The sequence below is a fragment of the Gossypium arboreum genome, chromosome 5 (assembly GCF_025698485.1).
Source record: "Gossypium arboreum isolate Shixiya-1 chromosome 5, ASM2569848v2, whole genome shotgun sequence".
Classification (NCBI taxonomy): domain Eukaryota; kingdom Viridiplantae; phylum Streptophyta; class Magnoliopsida; order Malvales; family Malvaceae; genus Gossypium; species Gossypium arboreum.
In genome coordinates this window covers 2,941,277-2,954,773 of record NC_069074.1, presented here as the reverse complement: position 1 = coordinate 2,954,773, position 13,497 = coordinate 2,941,277, and the positions used below count along the sequence as shown (strand labels likewise).

The 13,497-nt window shown below is 34.4% G+C and overlaps 1 protein-coding gene across 1 annotated transcript; it reads left to right on the top strand.

Moving 5' to 3' along the window:
* The first annotated feature begins 4,709 nt into the window (after positions 1-4,709).
* Positions 4,710-6,306, top strand: LOC108471921 (dehydration-responsive element-binding protein 3-like). The gene has a single exon (XM_053027890.1). It carries the CDS (start codon positions 5,206-5,208, stop codon positions 5,998-6,000), a length of 795 nt encoding a protein of 264 aa, XP_052883850.1. The 5' UTR covers positions 4,710-5,205; the 3' UTR covers positions 6,001-6,306.
* Positions 6,307-13,497: the final 7,191 nt, after the last annotated feature.

The following is a 13,497-nucleotide window of genomic DNA, read 5'->3' as shown; positions in this document are numbered from 1 at the left end:
AGAGGTGAAAATAGGTATAACAAGAATATGGCGTTAAATATATATATACTATGACATTAAAAATGTGTACATAATATATATGTTAGGAATAATAGTAAAAATAACCGTTAAGAATAAATAGGTATAGTAATGGTATATACATATCGAAATAATAACAATGTGACCAAAAAATTATGAACAATATTACGTAAATATATACGTATATTTTAAAAATGAATACTGATAATATTAAAAGTATGTACATAAAATATACATAATATATAAAAGAAAAATATAAGTATATAATGCTTAAAGAATAGGCACAATACAATGTTAATATAGGTATGTATAATGTCGAGTATAATATATAGATATATATATATTAAAAGAATACATATGAGGTTGTCAAATACATTAACCAAAATAATAATATTAAAACAAATTAATAATACTATATGATATATATGTATATAATACTAAGTAATAATAATAATAATAATACCATGCTAATAAATAAAATATAATAATGATAGCAGTAATAAAATATAATAGTATGAATAATATTAAGACTAAAATAAAATAATGAGAAAAAGTAAAAAAATGGACAAAAGTGAATTAACAATGAAGTTAAGGGGAATTTAAAATAAAAGGACCCAATTGAATGCGCGCACAACATAGAGGACCGTGGAAGCAATTATTCCTTTTGATCGAAGCAGCGATGCACCAAATAGGCTAAATTGGAAAGTGTAATAAATTATAGGGCCAAATTAAAATACAAGAAAAACCGATTGAAAATCATAGAAAAGCGGAAGGACGCCGCATAATTAGCCCCTAAGAGCGAAACACGTGGATCTGAGTGGAGCGGGTCGGATCGGGTCGGGTCGCTTCAAAAGCAGCGTCGTTTTGGGTCTTGGCACAGGCACCAAAAGCGGTGCCGTTTTGGTAGGCTATAAAGCCTAAAACTTGAAAAACTTTCATTTTAGTTGCTAAAGAAAAAAAGGAGAGAGAGAGGGGAGGAGATTCTGAAGAAGCCGCCACCGTTGGGTCCCCGGGCCTCCATGCTGTGCCGTCTTGAAGCCACCGTATACTGTAGGAAATCTCTCAGTATATATTTTTACCTTTTTTTTTTATTTTTTGTTATTATAGATTTAAGGTATGTCTTTTTGCTTATATTATGTATTTATGTATGTAAAGAAACTAAAAAAAATATAAAATACAAGAAAATCACCTTAGGTTCGGGTTTGATTTCCGTATACTAGATTCTTGATTTGGTATTATTTGCTTTGATTTCTTGATTTTCTTCTTTTGAATGCCTCTCTCCAAAAAAATACAAAGTTTTCAAAGGCTTTATATAGCCGTTTACAAAAGGTTTTGGTTCAACTACTTGTCATTTCTTTTTAATTCTTGCAGGAAGAGTGGGCGGTGCTGGCAGACGTCGGTAGTGGAGCGGAGGGAGCACATCTTTGGCGTCGGTGGTGGAGCAGAGGGGAGCACCTGCTGCGGCTAGGGTTCTCTTAGTTCTTCCTTCCCCTTTTTTTTTAGTCATTGTGGGCTAGGGTTTTAGTTCTGGGTAGTAAATTTGGGCTTAGTTAAATTTAGCCTGTACAATATCAATTTAAAATAAATTATTATTTTATGCATTTGTTTGCATAAAAGGAAAAAAATTAATTTAATTTTTATAAAATGTTAAAATTAAATAAATTTATAAGTGATTATAAATCTAAAAATTATTTTAATTATAAAATAAATGTATTAAAAAACTATTCTGCCACAATAACATTAATGTGTCTAACAAAACGTAATAATGGTACAAGTAGTTGCAACTTTTTTGGGGTTCGTATCTAAGTAGTAAGTCAAATATAGCAGCCGATGGCATCAAATCATGCATCAATGGTTGAAAACTTCTATTTTGTTGGCTTAATTCTACTTAAGCTAACTTTTATATGATTTTCTAATAAAAATATTTATATTATTTTTAATATAGTTTCGATAAAATTTAGTTTACTTTTGCATTCTTTGATGTAGAATTGGTAATAGTTAAAAGACCCAAATTGAAGCAAATTGTTGGGCCTTATAATCTAATGGACATCCGACGAAAACCAAAGAGAATTGCCTTGAGAGTGGGAAAGCCGGAGATTTCAGGCATAAACTGATTGAAACACATCTCATAAATACCTGTAATGATAACAAAATTTGCAATAAACTCAAACAAACCGTCTTTAATGGAATCTTGAAAGGTTGTTCATCAATCGAAGATCAACATTTCAGCTCTTAGAATCTAAAGAAGCACTGAGATTCTTAATGACAGCCCACACTGTCACAGCTTGTAGGACAGAAAATTAAGTGGAGCTTTCAAATAGATAAATCAAAGATTGTAATGAATACAACCACCACATGAACTGAAAAAGGAAATCTCAGAATTATAAATGAAGAAAGACCTAGATCAGGTCTCAGGCTTGCTGTATTTATGATGAATATATCGATTATCAGCTTTGCGCATACCCTCCATGTATGGGGCTGTATGAATTCATAAACACCAGAAGCAGTGCAGCATGTGAAGCTTAACAGGTTTGTTTGATTTGAAGATTACCAAGGAAAAATATGGCTGATCTAAATCAGGTCCCACTTATTACTATATTTATATATGCATGAAATTAATGAATCCAAAACATTGATATATAACTTTAATCAACTCTGCATGCATGGGCAATGCATGTGACAAACAATCGGTGAATTGTTGCATTATGGTTCAGTTGTCTTCTCTCTTCTGACTCCCTATTGCAGTGCCCACCCGCCATTAAAAAGGATTGCCAAAAAGGATTTAAGCTTTTTTTTTCTTTCTTAATGTTGGATATATCGAAGCTTGGTGAATAAAACTCAAGTTACTGATTATGAAGGGAATGCGGCTTCCTTCGTAAAAGCTAGGATTCGAAACTCGAGCGGCTGCTAGGCTAGCTGGTTGAGTGGTTATAAACCCCGAATGAATAAAATTTATTACAATATGTGTGATGCAGAAAGCATCAGAGTCATGAAATGCGTGATGATGATGATGAGTGTTCAATAAGTGGCTGTGGAAAAGCTGATTAAACAAATGGTTCTGATATGAGGGTCCAAAACACCAATTCACGGGGCCGGACAGCAATGGCTGCAAAATACCTGAGTTATGGACAACAAAATCTTTTTGTCGTCATATTATCTGATTATGGCCCAAAATTTAATACAACTGCATAGGTAAATGCTGCTGTTATTTCTTGCATGCAATTTGGCACACACACCCCACCAACTTCTTACCTCTTCACTTCATCTTAACCAATGCTATCCATGATTGCTGTCTTCTTTTGTACATATGAACACTCAGGGTATACATATTATGTAGTTAATCATTTACAAGCGGCTATGTATAAAAACAAAACCCTAAACAGTAAAAATGGTAAACGTACATCCAGTGTACAAAGCATAATATGATTTTGTTGTGTAAAAACTGAAGTGAAATTTGACCCTTTCTTACAACTACAAGGAAAACAAGATAATTAAATATGAGAAGGACATCGGACACAGTCCACGTAGGTATTTATATATGCTGTCCTTTGTGGGTAATTAAGGTTTTACAAACTCCTGCTGTCTGAACAACCCATAATCTTTCGTATCATCTTTGATTTATCGATGTCTGCGGTACAACATACAAAGCCTGTCCATCATTAATTAATAAAATCTCAATGCATAAAGTAGTTTCAGCTGCGGCTGTTGATGATGGCAGCGGGTGAAAATAATTTCACCTTATGATCAAAACTTTCGAATCACATTTAAATGATACGAATTTCTTTTTTCTTAATATTATAATAGTAAAAAATTGTTAAATAAATAATAAATAAAATAACTTCACCCTCAAGTCTCTTTTCAGTGTGGCAACTGATACTTGCATTGAAAGTTTGGTTAGATGGGGGTAGCAATCAATGAACATCACCAACAAGCAAAATATGGAAATTTCAGCACCATGATCTTAACTTGGTAGATGCGAACAACATATATCTAGAAACCATAACATAAATTTAACAATTTTAGTGTTGTGATATCTTAACTAAACTGGTATATGTCTGATCATTCATCGAAACCCTAATTCTGAAATGGGTTAAATTAAACAAGGGGTTGTGAAAGTGAAGTCTTTAAAATATCAGAAGCAGCATTTATTCTTACAGTGGCAGATCAGACCGATTGAAAATATCAGTTTGGGGTTGCTTCCAGCTTGTGACCCCAATTAAATGTAGGCCTTAAGTTTTATTTATTTATTTCCTTTTAAAAATACAAGTTGATTTTAAAAACATAGTTTAGTTACCATATCAAGAATCAATCATGAAAGCCAAAAAAATCTACATGATATTATAATGTAATACAATCAATCTTTAAGAACTGACAGCACTTTACACCCTAGAAATGGCTACCTCGCAAAACAAATTTATAAGTTTATATTAAGACAATAGTTTCATATATATATATCATTATATATTCGTAGCAAACAGAAAACAAAATCTAAAGAGAAATGGGTGAAAATGGTGACAAAAGGAACAATGAAATCGAGTTGGAGATGGAGAAAAAGATAAGGAAGAGGGATAAATGAACAGTGGAGAAAGTAGTAAAAGAAAGAAGCAGAGAAAAAGGAAGAAATTAATGGAGGTTGCGTGGTACTAGAGAAAAGGACCCCATCGAACCATAGGTGTAAGCAGGGTGACCCATTTCTTTTGTGGGTCTTATAGACCATTTCAGCTTTCTCTCTCAATGCTTATAAGTGTTGTATGAGTCATTGGGAAATGATGGAGAAAAAAAAGGCAAATTTAGCTTAAATAAAACTCTCTCTCATCGTGTCTGTTCGTGTATGACCCCTACCATCCCTTCGTCCCGTTTTCTTTGCTCGCCTAAGTGCTCTCTGCTCTGCTTTCCTTCTCTCACATATCTCAAATCTTCAAAAGCTAACACTTTCTCGGTTCAATAATATTAGTACCTCAACATTTCTCTAAAACAACAACTACTTCCCCGTTCATCACTGTCACTTCAAGTTTACTCTGTTTTGGCAGCAAACAACTACAAGGACCTCCCTGTTTTTTGCCTGCCTCTGGGTTATACTGTACTTTTCCTTTGTACGTTAAAAGAAAAAAAAAGAAAAAGGAAAATCTGTTGTCAAGTTAGTTGCAGTTTTAGTGGCTCCAAGTCACCAATTAGAGAGGGGGGAAAATGACTGAGCAGCAAAATTCAGAAACAGAGTGCAGTTCCAACTCATTGTCTTGGCCTCCACTATCACCTACATCTCCTGGGGCAACTCATTCACCTCATCCTAACTCGCTCCCTAGCTCAACCACGACTCTAAATGGTAAACCTGAAACCACCTGTGATACTAATAGAAAGATGAAAAGAATGAGGGATTCAAGCAAGCACCCAGTTTACCGTGGCGTCCGAATGAGGAGCTGGGGCAAATGGGTGTCAGAAATCCGCGAGCCACGCAAGAAATCCCGCATTTGGCTCGGTACTTTCCCTACTCCAGAAATGGCAGCTCGGGCACACGACGTGGCCGCTTTAAGTATCAAAGGCAACTCAGCCATTCTCAACTTCCCTGAACTCGCCAACTCTTTACCTCGACCCGTGTCATTAGCACCCCGCGACGTCCAAGCTGCGGCAGCCAAAGCTGCCCAAATGGGAAACTTGGACTCCCCATCACCTTCCACTACATCATCATCTTCCACTTCAACATTGTCATCATCGTCATCCCTATCCTCTTTGGTTTCTCACTTGGACTTATCTTCAGCGTCAGACGAATTAACCGAGATAGTGGAGCTACCAAGTCTAGGGACAAGTTACGAGTCGGTGGAGTTGGGGAGTGAGTTTATATTCGCAGACTCGATGGACGGATGGTTTTACCCTCCACCATGGCTTGAAAGCATGGAAGACTGTGAGTACGTTTGTAATCAGTTAGTAGTACCCGAGAGCGTTTTACAAAACGGCTTCAAACAAGGTTTGCTATGGGATTATTAGTACTTTTTTTCTTTGTTCCTTTGGTGGTTTGTGAATGTGATGTGAGTGAGTGTGTGTGTGTGTGTGTGTGTGTGTGTGTGTGTGTGTGTGTGTGTGTTTTAAGCCCTTTTGCTTTTTCTTTGAAGGGCCAAAACTCTTTGTCATTTTCTTTGTCTCTGTTTATGTGATCTCTTTCAATGAATTCACAATGTACAGTGCTTATAATGGGGAAGTCATAAGATTTCTTCCCTTTTTGAGGACCTGAAATAAAAAGCCTCTCTTCCTTCTTTCTCTCTTGAGAGAGAGCATTAAGTTCAACAATGAAAACTCTCTGTTTCTGGTTTTTTTTTTTTTTTTTTTTTTTGTTCAAGGGAGAGACAAACGGACTATCTAATCTTGTTTCACATCAACAGCTGGAAAAAGGGAAATTATACATAAAAACAATTTAATCAAATCAAATCAAGGAAAGAAAAAGGAATTATGCTAAAAAATGCTTTTAAAATTCAATCAAACATGTAGTAAAAACAGGGCCCTGCCACCAAATTCCCCTTGCCAGATGTCAGGTGGTTGTAAAGGTATTTTAAAATTGAATTTATTATACTATATTTGAATATTATTTTTAATGAATTGCCCTCGTGCATATAAACGCTTCTTATTTTGGAAGAAAAAGAAATAAAATATCAAACCAAATTATGTGTTCATCGAATATTGATTGATGAATTAAAGCTAAAAAGAAAGTTCCTAATAATCAAAGGACTGTCTCTTAAAAAAGAAAAGATGTAATGGATACGTCAGAACTTGATTCAATAATGTTGATGTCCAAAACGAAACTGTCTCTTCTTTAGCATTTACCACAACTCCTTTTTTTTCTTTTCGTTTGTTAATAATATTTCACAGATAAATTATTTTATATTTAACAAAAAAGGGGTATGGAATATTTTTAAATACAATGATGGATACCTCAATAGTTTATTTACGTGTTTCATGGTTGACCTCAATAGTTGAGATGGATAGCATTATTGCCGTATATATTCACCACTGCATTTAAGCCAGATCACGCCCACGTACGTTCCCCCACAATATTTTGCTTTTCTTATATATGATCATGGGATTATGATATTAGATTTTCTTAGCCCTATGCTTGCCATTTGTTACCACCTCACTTCTTCTTCTTCTTTTTTTTTTTTTATTAAAAGAATGTTTGGGTCTCTTTTTCCTTTTTACCCACAAGATTATCTTCTTTTGGGGGCTATAATACAGTCGGGCAAATTATCAATAAAAGTTTCTTGTTTTTTAAATTTATCGAAATGGAGTAGGTCAAAAATTATTTACTGGAATAGGCCAGTTTTTATAAAACGCGTCCACGTTAGCGCGTTGTCAAGGGAAAAAAGTAGAAGCGCTTCCAAGGAGGCGCTTTGCCTCGTGGAAAAACGCTTCCTTGAGGGCGCTTTCGTCATCGAGGCAAAGCGCTTCCTTGAGGAAGCGTTTTTCCCGTGTTTGAACAGTAGCAACGGCTACTTTTTTTACCATTGGTAACCTCCCAACGATCCAAAAAAAAAAACTATAAAACCCCCCACCCCTTTCATTTTTTTTTCACAACTTAAATCCTTTCAATCTTCAATCTTTCAATATTCTCTCAAATTTCTCTCAAATCTCTCAAATTTATCTTAAATTCCTATCAAAACTCTCGTTAATTTTTTTCAAAAAAGCTCTAATTTTATTTTTTCTAAATTTATTTTTTAAAATAAAAAAAATTTTGATCGTGTTAGCAATGGTCAGAGAATTAATTCGTTTCGATGATAAACACATATCCGTCGAACAAATACAAATGGTAAGTGTTAAATTTAATATTTAAATATTATTTAAGATTTCTGTCATTTATGCAAATTTAAATAATTTTTATTTTATTATTTCTTATAAAAGTCTGTAGATCAGATATTGCAATGCTATATCCGTAACATGACTGGTCCTCCATCACCGTTGATAGAGGATTACCTACGGGAAACAGGTTTTTGGCACGTGGCAATGATAGGCCGGGGGTGCAAGTTGGACCCGAAACTTATTAGTGTGTTGATATGACACAGATATTAGGTTGGGGGCAAACATGCCTCCTTAGCCTAGAAAGAAAGAAATCCCAGTCATCAGCTGACTCCCCTGGTGTTATTGCAAACGCAATTGGAAGGATTCTCCCACTGCCATCCTGTGCCACAGCTAGTAATAGCCGATGGGTATATCTACCGTACATAAAGGTACCGTCAATTTGTACCAATGACTTACAATATGCAAATACGTCTCGGCATTGCTTAAAGCTCCAGAAGAGACGCTTAAATACTTGGCATCCACGGAGCAATCGGTCGTTGTAGTATGCAGGTTCTGTTTGAAGATATGTTATGCAACCTGGGACGTATCTCTCTAGCACTTGACGCCACTGCCATATTTCATTATATGAAGCGTCCCACCCACTATGCATCTTCTCCAAAGCCTTCTGCTTAGCTATCCAAGCCTTGCGGTAAGAGGGCGTGTACCCCATTTAATTACGAATATTGGCAATTAAGACTGGAACTGAAGTCCTAGGATCTGCCTTCACTGTGGGTAGTATTAAGCTAGCTAACATAGCTGAATCCATCTTGGGATGATCTTGTGAAATACCTGTCAACGAAGTACGTTAAATAATGTAACATTACATAATAACAGTATTATTCAAAAATCTTAAATACTGTACCTGCAGCAATGTATGTAGACCTTTATACTTTTTTATCTCCCACAACCCTGTCCTTTTCCTCAACGAGGCGTATATTTTCTATGAACAACTTCCGTCTTGGACAGCACAGTTCGCCTCAAACTTATCGGATTTAGATTTAACCACGTGGTAGTTAACACCGTTATTGATGCTATGTTATTTCAATGCACCAAGAAAACTATCCTTATTAGAAAACTCCTTACCAACTTCAAATTCACTCGAATCCAATAACGAACTTGTATGATCACGCGTTCTGTGTGGTAGATCTGGAAACTCCAATGCATCATCTGCAGATAGATCAATATTATGCATGTGGGCTGGAGGTGAGTATGCCCTGAATCGTGGATCTTCTTCTTCATCTGAACCCCCTTCAACATCTTCAGGTTCAGTTGGAATAGGCTCCGGTTCAGAAAATAATCCAACATCTGTACCATCGCGGCCGAGATCTCAAGGTGGATCCACATCGGACTCATCATCTAACCCACCATCATCTGCGACGTATGAGGTCCCCTCACCGGTGGACATCATAGGGAGTACATCATCCATTCTTCTGGGCGTTTCATAACGTCCCCAATTGGATGTAGATTGCCAAGCACTATAAGTTGATGTCGTTCCCCAGTACGTATTTCCAGCATCAAACATCGACCCACCTAGGTGCATGTCCCATCCACTAATAGAATGTCGTGCAGGGGTTGTGTATTCCATATCGCTACCAAAAACTGACGGTTCTGTGTTATGTAACCCACTAACGGAGTGTCGGGCAAGGGTCGTGTATTCCTCTCGAACAGCAGCCGCAAATGTATCATTTGGCGATGCAAATTGTACATATAACTCAATATATGGTGCTCCACTAGCAAGATGAGTCTGCACCATTGCCTCCAAGCTACGAGCACCTTTGATGTCGAACGAGTCATATGTTACTGGATCAATAGAAGTAAAAAATTGATACCTAATAGACAACACTTTCATTGGCATCGTTCCGAATATTTTACGCCTAATCCTTTTACGAAGTTCTGTCAAATCTATGTTCTGGTTAAAAACCAGTCGTATTGTATTCTCCGAAAAAAAAAACAACACCGTTCTCGGTGTGACGAACCTCACCATCATAATAAATAACAACACTAATGCGTTCACTCGTCTTTAATTTTTATCCTTCTTAGCCTCTCTATTTTTTTTTTTTTTTGTTATAAGTTATGCAACCTGAGAATAAAATTTGGCTCATTTATAGCCCAAGTTATTTCAGAAACCACTGTAGCAAAGGAGCGTCCACGTGGGAACTTCTTTCAATACTTTTGTTGAAAATGCATCCTGCTTGAAGCGTTTTTGACACTATTTATGCAGAAACATCTTCTCAAAATTATTTTTTCAGAGACCACTGTACCAAAAGAGCATCCACGTGGGAGCTTCTTCCAGTAATTTTGCTGAAAATGCATCCTGCTTGAAGCGTTTTTACCACTATTTGCGTAGACACGTCTTCTCAAAATTATTTTTTAGAGACTACTGTAGCAAAAGAGCGTCCACGTGGAAGCTTCTTTCAAGATACTTTTTGCGACAATGCATCCCGCTTGAAGCGTTTTTTACACTATTTGCACAGACACGTCTTCTCAAAATTATTTTTTCAGATACTACTGTAGCAAAAGAGTGTCCACGTGGGAGCTTCTTTCAGTACTTTTGTTGACAATGCATCCTGCTTGAAGCGTTTTTGACACTGTTTGCGCAGACACATTGTAACGACCCGAATTTTACCGTTACCGAAAAAGTGTATTTTCGGGTCTCCGTTTCTAAAAAATGGATTCGTAAATATTTATTAAAAATATTTACGAAGTCAATTGAGTGGTTAATTAGAGTTTAATTAAGTAAATTTAGTTTAATTAAGAGTAATTAGGAAAATGACTAAATTAAATAAAGGATGAAAGTTGAATTGTAGATTAAAAGAAAATGAAGAGGACCAAAATGGCAATTATGCTATTTGTCCTAAGTGAAGTGACATAAACATAAAAATCTGAGATTTTATGTGTTAAAATATATACTAAATTATTATTATATTATAGTATATTATATTATATATTATATTATATAAATAAGTAAAGAAACATAAGAAACAGAATGAAAGCAAACGAAACAGAGAAGAAACAGGGGAGAAATAAAGAAAGAAAAAGAAAAAGGAAAATTTGGGTTTCAATGCTCAAAGTTTAATTTGGTAAGTCAATTAAGTCATTTCTTCTTAAATTTTGATGTTTTAGAAGCTTTGGAACAAGACTTTGATGAAATTAAGTTGATATTTTGAGAGTTTATAGATTTTCAAGTATAGTTCATGTTGAATAAAATAGTGAATTAAGGGTTTAATTGAGTAAATTTCAAGCTAGAATTGATAATAGGATCAAATTGTAAAGTAAGTTATAAGTTTTATGTTGTAGGGACTAAATTGATGAAATTTTGAAATTAGGAAAGTATGCTGGAAATTTAATATTTAAATGAGAGTATGGATGAAATTTGAATAGAAATAAAGTATGAATTAAGATAGAAAAGTAAGTGAATTTAGTTAGAATTAAATTGAAATTAAAGTAAATCAACATTTTGTACTAAAACTATTTTGGACAGCAGCAGTAGTCTAAGTTTGAAAAATCACCAAAAATTGTAGAAATTGAATTAGAGGATGAATAAAATATGAAATTAAATATTATTGAGTCTAGATTCTTATAGAAGAAACGATATAAGCAATTGAATTGTAAATTATGAGATATAATGAATTTTGTGAGACAAGGTCAGAATGAATTCGGGTTCCCCTGGTCTGACTTTGGAAAATCACCAAAAATTGAATAAAAATAATTAGAGGCTTAAAGTTATATATTTAGAATCCCTAATGAGTCTATTTTCATTAGAAATCAACGAGAATGTTATCCGAGTTCTGTACTGTGAGCTAATTAATTTTCAGTGAAGAAGGGATGAAACTATCAGACAGCAGAATAGGGGTGAATTTAAAGAATAAACTGTACTTAATGGCTAAACCAAAAATTCTGAAAATTTTATTGTAAGAAGATTTGTGAGTCTAGTTTCAGGAAAAATTAGCGGATCTTAATTTAGAATTCTATAACTCAAGATATGAATTAGTAATGTATTAATGATTATGAATTGTATTAATTTCGTAGTCAATGTGGTACCAGAAATCTCGGCTAAGAAAGGATAAGACAAAGTCAACGGGAGTTAGCTCGAAAATTACGGTTTGTATTTCTATAATCCGAACCTAATACTTAATTGTTGAATTTATTTCTTAATATGTATATTAAGTGTTTTGAAGTAAGAATTATTGTGTTTTACAAATGAAATGGATTGATATAGTATGTGATGAATTTATTGAATTTATATTGATTGAATTGGCGTATATATATATATATAGATATATATATATATTGAATATTGAACATATATTGATTATTTGAATTGAATTGAAATATAAATTGTTTGAAAATTTTAAATATGAGATTTGTGATATTTGGATATTTGTTATTGAAAAGTGAATTGAATTGTATTGAATTATGAATTTATGTGATTAATTAAAATGTGTATTGATTGAAAAAATTGAAAAGTGAATTGAATACCCTATTAATGATGATCGGGCTGAGTCGGATATAGTTGGCATGCCATAGGATTGGAAGTGTTCAGGATTCTTCGACCTCGAGTCGATGAGACACTGGTGTCACTATATTTCTTCGGATAGATTCGATGAGGTCTTGGGTACCAACTTTACTGGCTAGGCCGATGAAACACTGGGTGTCAAATATTGCTTGAACTATCCGATGAGGCTTTGGGTGCCATATTGGTGTGTTTGGTTGGATCCGTGTATCCGCCAAGGTCCGAGTCTTGTTAATAGGGGTAAATAAGTGAAAAGATAAATCGAGTGAATTTGATAGATTGAGCTATTGGAATGAAATGAGAAATTGAATTGAGAATTGAAATTAAGATATGAGATTGAAAACATGAACCAAAAGGTTCATGAAATGAGTGAAGTTCATATGGATGATGATTGATGTTAGAATGAATTAAAATGGTATATTGTTAAGAAGTAAAGTGTGAAAACAAGTGAATTGTGAATATATTGTATAGAATTTATACGGTAAGTAAATGAAAAGAATTGAACAAATATGTTATTGTGTTTGTTATATGACTTGTATAGAATTTATATGGTAAGTAATTGAAATTTTATCTATAAAACAAATAAATGAATACTTATAATTGTTATTGTGATTTTAAGTTTAATTGTTATATTATTAAGTGTTCGGATTATGGAAATACCACTTGAGTATACCATACTCATTGTCACGGTTTGTTTCGTCTTGCAGTTTAGTAAAGATAGAACGTTGAATCAGCATCCCATTCGATCCGAATTCATTAAGGTAAAGTTTGTTAATTATTGGTAACGGCATGTACCTAGGATGTTTTATGAGAGTCATTTAGGTTATAAATGTACTCATGAAATGAGTAAATTATGGTTGGCAGCGGTATGTAGTATGAATTTTGAAATTTACTAAAATTCGTAGTGATTCTAAATTAGTCCCGAATTGAATTTTCTGTTCACATTGGACGCGATGGCCCATTAAAGGGACGACATCTTAAAATTAGGATGTGTGTAAATATTTATTTTAATTAATGACCAAAATTAGATGTCTTGTTGGTAATGTCTCGTAACCCTGTTCCGATGACGGTATAGGGTTAGAGAGCGTTACATTTAGTGGTATCAGAGCTATTCAGGTTTAGCCGATTCTCGGACTAAATCGAAC